This window comes from Montipora capricornis, unplaced genomic scaffold (genome assembly GCF_036669925.1).
Source record: "Montipora capricornis isolate CH-2021 unplaced genomic scaffold, ASM3666992v2 scaffold_492, whole genome shotgun sequence".
NCBI classification, from domain to species: Eukaryota; Metazoa; Cnidaria; class Anthozoa; order Scleractinia; family Acroporidae; genus Montipora; species Montipora capricornis.
This window is the reverse complement of record NW_027180230.1, coordinates 200001-207500: the sequence shown is the minus strand read 5'-3', so window position 1 is coordinate 207500 and position 7500 is coordinate 200001. Positions and strand designations below refer to the sequence as shown.

The 7500-nt window shown below is 39.3% G+C and overlaps 1 protein-coding gene and 1 pseudogene across 1 annotated transcript; one reads left to right on the top strand and one right to left on the bottom strand.

Annotated features, from left to right (window-relative positions):
- Positions 1-2002, top strand: part of LOC138036634 (uncharacterized) — a 2995-nt pseudogene extending 993 nt beyond the window's left edge.
- Positions 2003-5497: 3495 nt separating this feature from the next.
- Positions 5498-6656, bottom strand: LOC138036633 (uncharacterized). The gene is made up of 2 exons (XM_068882760.1): positions 5999-6656; positions 5498-5634 (listed from the first exon to the last, which is right to left on the bottom strand). The coding sequence occupies exons 1-2, from the start codon at positions 6654-6656 to the stop codon at positions 5498-5500; spliced, it is 795 nt and encodes a 264-aa protein (XP_068738861.1).
- Between the last annotated feature and the right edge of the window lie 844 nt (positions 6657-7500).

The window sequence follows — 7500 nt, the reverse complement described above, 5'->3', positions numbered from 1 at the left end:
CTTTGTAAAACAGAGTGGTCATGAGAATTATGGACATGATCACACAAGTTGAATTTTACTTGATATTTTATCAACTTCTGTAGGAAATAAGTAGGGACAACCAATGAGAATTAAAATTGTGATCTTAGAGTTTACAGGATTCATACAAAAATATTCAGTTTGTTAGTCAGATCATAACTTTTTTGTTTGTTTTTCTTGTGGTTACAAGAGAGACTGAATAAACTGGGTTTTTGCTTGTCTCATTCACGAAGAGACACCATCATGACAATGCTTGGACGCCACTTCTCAGATCTCGTGGTCAGTAAGATCAAAGAAGGGAAAGTGTTCTGGGTACTGGGGACAATTGGGATTTAAAGATTATACAGGGCAGCATGCGAAAAGACATTAACAATGAAGATCTCCATATCTTTGCAAGCAATCTTATTGAGAACAGACTTAACTTCACTCATTTATCAAAGGAGTCTCCAAAGGGGAATATCAAAGATCTTCCACACAGTACCTTTTCTTTGTGTGTGAGTGAGTGGAAGCAATATGCAGAAAGTGCCAAGATTATTGTCGGACGAATTACCTTGGAGTTCCTGCCACAGTTCAAGTTTCTGAAAGGCGTCATTCCTGACCACATTCCCCATCAGTACAGTGAACACATGGCACAACAGTCAACCATTGTCACCATGCCTATCATCAATGCTAATGAGGCAAAGTATGAAGACTGTGTCACAATACTCAGAAACTATGAGAAATGGATCGCTGAGATTTATGTTGAAGCTGGTTTACTGCGGGAGATGCCGGATACAGATGATCCACTTATACCTGCTGGACCTGCAGCACCTGGCCAGACGAATGCCCATACACAAGTAACTCCAAATGATCCTATGAAAGACATGAAAGTTGTATTTGCTGGGAATCAGCTAACAAGAGTTCGATTTGCTGGCGCTAAGGACCTACTTTCAGGGGCACACACACCAACAGATAGATTTGAGCATTGTTCTCCATTCACGCCTGTTATGTGGCATACTAAAGCATCCCTCCTTCAATATTGCTACTCCTTTTTGCATAAGCCAGAGTCAGTGAATCAGGTTGGAACTTTGAAATGTTTTAGAGAAAAGTACAATCGCAGAAATACCACTCCAGGAAAAGTTTTAGGTTCTTATGAAGGAAGTGAGGACTTATTTCTCAGCATAGGGAGAGCTTACATTGTACTTGCAGCACTCAATTTCTTTGGAATGCAAAAGCTTGATGACAAGCCAACTCGAAATGTATTCCTAGATAACATTGCTCATGCCAGTAAGTACACTAGAAGAAAATACTTTGATAAAATTTTTGCCAAATTCATTGACAAGTTCCTGCTGCAGAAAGTAAATGATGATTCTCATGATGAAGAAGATTTTGCTAAAAACTATGGGTTGTGTGTAATTTTCTTGTCAATGTTGATAATGCAAATGAAGGACACTGCAGCAGAAGCTGATGGCAACAGAAATCTCATCAACCAGAAACTTTTGTTATCAGTGTTCAAGTCAATCGGAGCATATAGCAAGTATGCTATTGAAATGTTCGTAAGCATTTCACAGGTTGAGGGCATGTTGACCCCTAGGCTGTCAGAGGAGTTTAAATGGGAATTCTTCGTTAACTGGAGGGGAGGTGCAGGAAAGAATATTGAGGATGATTTAGCTCAGGGGATATCGAACAGATGCAGCAAAAACATTGTTCAGCACATGGGGGCAAACAAGACCATAAAGTCCATAAGCAAAGTGTGCAAAGCAACAACAGGAATCAGTCAGATCACAAAGCAGTTCACAAGAAGTCTGTTCAACACACCACTCGTGCATCCTTAGAGGATGAAAGGGAAATGGTGGCTGACCTAGTGAGGCTTGATCCCTTTACTCATGAGTCTTCCAGGGCTCATGATAGCTTTGCAGACATCAAACGGTGCCCCCTAATGTATTTAAATGTTGTGGAATTCAGTCAGTGGTTCGAAAAACATAAGGAAGAACTCTCAACCTAATGTTTTCATAGTTGTCAATGTCTTTTTCTTGTAGAGACATCCTCGGTTCATTACAAGGTGAACTTTCAAGGAAACTAGAACCCTTTTATCTATGCATGCCTTCTTTGACCAGCAAAAATTTCTTGCATTCAGCAAAGTGAAATACAAATTCTTGAGCCTTTTTTTTCCTTCCAATTAAAAATTATACACCACTCTTTAACCTCTTTAGTCCCTTAGCTGAATTTAAAGATTTCACTCTGTTGAATGCAAATAAACTTATCCAGGATATTCCTTCATCTGGATACTCCCAGGGCACTAAATAATGTATTTATATTTTCCCTACTCGTAGAAATTAAAAGCTAAACTTAAGCCTCCAACCTTTGCACATGTATGTATGTGTGTTGGTGTGGCGGGAGATCAGTAGAACATTTTACAGTTAGTATATGTAATCACATGGCCCGGAGGGCAATTAAAGATTAATTTCACGCGTATTTTCAAAGTTTTCACAAAATTGCCCGAGTTGCGAAGCGACGAGGGCAATTTCGAAATTTTTGAAAATACAAGTGAAATTAACCGTTAATTGCCCCAGGGCACTTGCGATTACTTGTTTATCACATAAAGGGCATTACCTTCAGCGAGTCTGGTTCGTAGTCTTTACCATTTTCCTTCCTCAGCTCAAGCAAAAAATTGGGCGAGCGCTTCGTTAAGCTCTGGTACTTCGTAGCTTTCAAGTTGCTCATTTTTTCCTCTCGTCTCGTCGTTAGTCCAGTAGTCCGTACTTCTTTTTGTGTTTTTGTTCTTACTTATGTTTCTTAGTTCCTCAATAAACTCTTCGTCGACTTTAACAAAACGGGAAGCCAGTGTTGCAGAAAATTTTAATCAACAACAAATCTTAGCAATAACCTCGTTGCTAAGCAACTTTAAACCGATCGGGATCAAGTAATCATGACCTCTTGATTACCAAAAGTGCCCTCGTGATTAAGAAAAGATGGCCTCTGTGTCAGCCAATCAGCATTCAGTAATTTTGCCCCGTATGTGATAACAGGTGTAAACAAGGCTGGAGTTGACTTTGTTTTGATGCATCCTCTCTGGGTTCATTATGTAAATCATGTTCTTCTTATGCAAACTGGTGTTTTTTAAGCGTTGTTCTATAAGAAAAAGAAAGAGGTTTCTATCAAGACAAGGTGAACCTCAGCCTCACTTTCACTGAAAGGCTGGGATACTAAGCTCAAAACTGCAAAATGGCCTAATGCACCTTTACAACATTTTCTTAAATTGTAATGATTATCACAATGAAGCTATCTTCAGTACAAAGGAAAGTATATGTGTTTAAGTGTGCAAATTATAAGGTGGTTCAGGAGCAAACCGACTGTCAGCTGCAGGCAAAGTCCTGTTTCTTATTCAAAGCTAAATGAAAGCACTAACAACAAACTTCAAAAAGCAGAAAACTGGCAAGTCAATGTCTAAAATTAATGAAAAATGACAGAATCTAGATTCAGACAGCAAACATGGAAAAAGAGCTGACAAACAGATTTTCAAAGAAACAGTGAATAAATGCAAGATTGCAGTACTTACAAGCCTCCTTGTTAGAATTACAAACACTTTCGTAAGAGACTGCACTTGTAATAACTGTTAGTTTTGTAGTTTAGCTCCTTTTAGTTTTGCACAACCCTAATATTTGATTGAGCAGTATTACTATTGAGAAATGGTTGGTGGTGGTCACTATATTTTAAGGGTAATTTAGTTTGTCCATTATGAGAGGGTAAAATTGAAAATATTTTTTCTGGATGCAAAAAGTTTATTTTTTCACAATACTGAAACGTGAATCATGCTTGGTCAGAATTTTATAAGCAGTGCACAATATTGAATTTATGCTATGGTTATAGAAATACTGACATCCATTTAAAATTGACTGGATGATATTTCTATGTGTAAAAATTCGTGTAACCACTACTGGTAAGTAAATTGCTGGTTGTTTATAACTAGAGTTCTTTAAAAATTGCCTTTCTCTTTCTCTTGTAACTGTTTAGTAAGAACGCTCATAAGGAATTTCAACGAAAATGTTTTATACCGCGCCAATTATTCAACCAATCAAAAGTGAAACCAAAACCAATCGTGGCTCGCGCATGCACATTTTCCCGCACTTTGTGTCGGCTACGAGTAATTACTTCGAGCTTTGATTGGTTTACTGGAATGTCTCCGACCTTTTTGATTGGCCAAAATAATTACTTTGATTTTGGTTTTACAACACTCAATTGAAAACTGCTCTATGGGCTTCCGTAGTTTACCTCATTAGCACAAGGTTGCCGTTTTCTAATCAGTTATGCAGGAATAAGGTACTGAAATTGAAAATGCATTGCATAATAAGCTATCTCTGAAGATGGGAACTGGATATTTCAGGTAATCTCTGAGCAATGACGCTTTGAAAATTCGAGATTTTACAAAGAATGTATGGGATGATTCGCGCCTTTGCAACCTAAGAATTTATCAGTTTTTGATGGCTAATGCACCACTTTCGTACAACCCGCAATGCATTTTGTTTTCCCTACAAATCTTGCAGAAACTATTAGTTGGGTTCACATTAGACCACTAAGTATGACTTAGTAATCTCTTAAGTCGACTTAGTGAAAATGACAGATGTGAACCACTAAGTCACAGAAGCGTGATTTCTGTCTTAGTGTCGGCAAACTCAAACGACCTAAGCGGTTCATAAGTCTGTTTCCAACATGACTTAAGGCTGACTTAAGCAAACCTGATACCAAAAAAATGTCAAAATCGTGGGTTTTATCCAGATGGAGATGGAGATGGAGATGGAGATTCCCGTGTTAGGTGCCAAAAGCAAAGAAATCACGCAACAAGTTTCTTGTCACGAACAAAATTAAGTTGCATGGCTTGATCACTTTTTGATTGGCCTACGTAAGTGTAATTTTTGTTTTCTTATGATATTCCTCGCCGATTTCCCAAAAGATCTGAAGCAGGAATGCCTCATGTTTTTAATGCGGCTTCACCACCTCAGTTTAGTCGGTCTCCTTCTCCATTTATGCCACCATTTGGAGCTTAGTATCCACCCATGATGGCTCCCATACCAGTGCCTCCAGGTTCTTCAGAGGTGAGCAGCGAGCCAAGTCGGAACTCAGAAGGGTCTAAGAGCACAAGAGCCGACTGGAACAGAGATGAAACTAGCGTATTGCTGGAGATTTGGGGTGCCCTTTACGACTGTTTAAAAAGTGACTAAAAAGCTGTTGCGTGCATTGCCGATTAACTTGAACATTTACATGGTCTGTCGTTGTTAACTAGCTGGCTTCGCAGAAGCTTCATTTATTACTTGTATTATGAATAGTAGAGTAACAGGCATTCAATCTTTTTGAGCATTTTATTGATTGTAACACAGCTTTGGGGAACAAGAAACGGAAAATTTTAAAATCAAGGTCAAGAAATGTGCGTTTTATAAAGAAAAACACTGTCACGCCATTGAATTACAGTGCGTCCTATGGCTCAATGAGGAAGGTGGCTGAATTAAAGTGCACCCTGAGAAAGTAGATAATCTAGCATAGTTTGGCGTGTAGCTGATCCGTCTTGTGCTTCATCATCTTCCTCTGCGTCATTTGGATCGTCCGGTGGTGGGCGATCGTCATCATCATCAAATGAATCCCCTTGCATCACACAAAAATTATGTAAAACACATGCTGCTGTCACGCTTCGCGGTACGAAGTGTGACTCTGTTCAATCTTTTTTAGTAAAAGCCTCCAACGTCCTTTTAAAAAGCCGAACGCCCTCTCCATCACTGATCTCATTGCACTTAATTTTACATTAAAGCGTCTTTTCTGAGGCGATAGGCGCCCTCTGTTTGAAAAGGGCTTTATTAGCCAGTTTTTCAAAGGATAAGCACTGTCACCTACTAGCATTGGCCTCAACAGTCCCCCATTAACCATTCTTGTTGGTGCTGAAAAAATATCTTCGTTTTCTGCAAGGTCAAAAATCCACTCAGTCGTAGCACTCTTGCATCGTGAATACTACCGGGATAACCCACTGCTACATATTGAAAAAGCAGCTGCGAGTTCACTATCCCTTGCAGGTTGATGCTATAATACTGTTTTCTGTTAAAGTAATCTTCTTTGTTCTCCGGTGGCGCGTTGATTTCTATGTGGCAGCCGTCAATTGCTCCTACAATTTGTGGAAACTTGTATTCTTCTTCAAAGGTGTCCATTGCTTCTTGCACTTCGTCTTCAGTGTAAGGGAATCGAATAAATAAGTCCTCTTTTCGACACAAAGCTTCCTCGAACTCTTGACATATCACTTTAGCTGTAGATTTTTCCCCGCCAAACTGCAGTCCACATGACCTATAACTGTTTCCAGTGGAAAGTCTCCAAACACCAACAGCAACACGCTTCTCTACAGACACAGGCTTTCTCAATCTCGTTTCCTGTCTCATCAGATCACCACGAAGAATTCGGCAAAGCTCGTCAAACGTTTCACGTTCCATTCGAAAGTTTGGTTTCCAAAGAACGTTCAGCCGAGGTGATGCTAGCATTACATCAAACCAGTTCTGCGGTCTTGGCCAGGCCCACGCTCTTCTTCTTATGTGCCCAAAATTACCTCGTCTTCGGTGAATGCTCAAAAGTAGGGCGGTCAGAAAAAGCAGGCTTTCAGTCTCTTGGACAAAATCTTCCATCATTCTTTCACGAAGGAACATAAAATTTTGTAAGGTTATTTGGCTGATCAACCTTTGTAAATTTAATAAAAAGACAACAGTCGCAATTACAGCGATGTTACGGCTTCTTGGTCTCATTTTGATCTCAACTTCTTCGCTAAAATGGAACGTGACTACCTCGCCACGTTTATGATGTTAGTTACCTTATCTGTTATTTTTATCGTTAATGATGACAGCTTTGCGCGGAAAGAATTTGTCTTCTAGATATGTCTGAACGCTTAAGCGGACTTAGAGTGACTTGGCTTGACTTAGGCTAAGACAGACTTAGTGCTCAGTGTGAACCCACAGATTGTCAACTATTCCCGAGTGCATTTGAAAACAATAGTTTATGCAAAATTTTGTGGGGGGAAACAAAATGCATTGCAGGTTATATGAAAGTCACTGGCTCCTTATGTAAGGCTTAAAATTCGAGATTTAACTAGTTGAACCATATCCTTGAGTCAACCTTTGCCCGTATCTTTCTATTTTTGGAACCAACCCTTCAGCAGGAGACTGACATTTACATTAATTTACATCAATTCACACAATTTCCGTACATTGTTTTTGCTATTTTTGTCTTCGTTATACAATGAATTTATTCTGATTGGCTATTTTAAACAGCGCGTGCAGTGCCAAACAACTTGTGGCGTTCTAAAAATAGAAATATACGGGCAGAGGTTGACTCATAGGGCTTGTATGGGGGAGGCAAGCTCCTACTGATGGGCTCCTGGTTTAACAAGTTCTTTAAACTTTTGAAGTCAATTTGTATGATGCATTCTTTGAGCAAAAATGTAAAAAAATTTGTTAACGACAAAGCCAGATTCCCTTA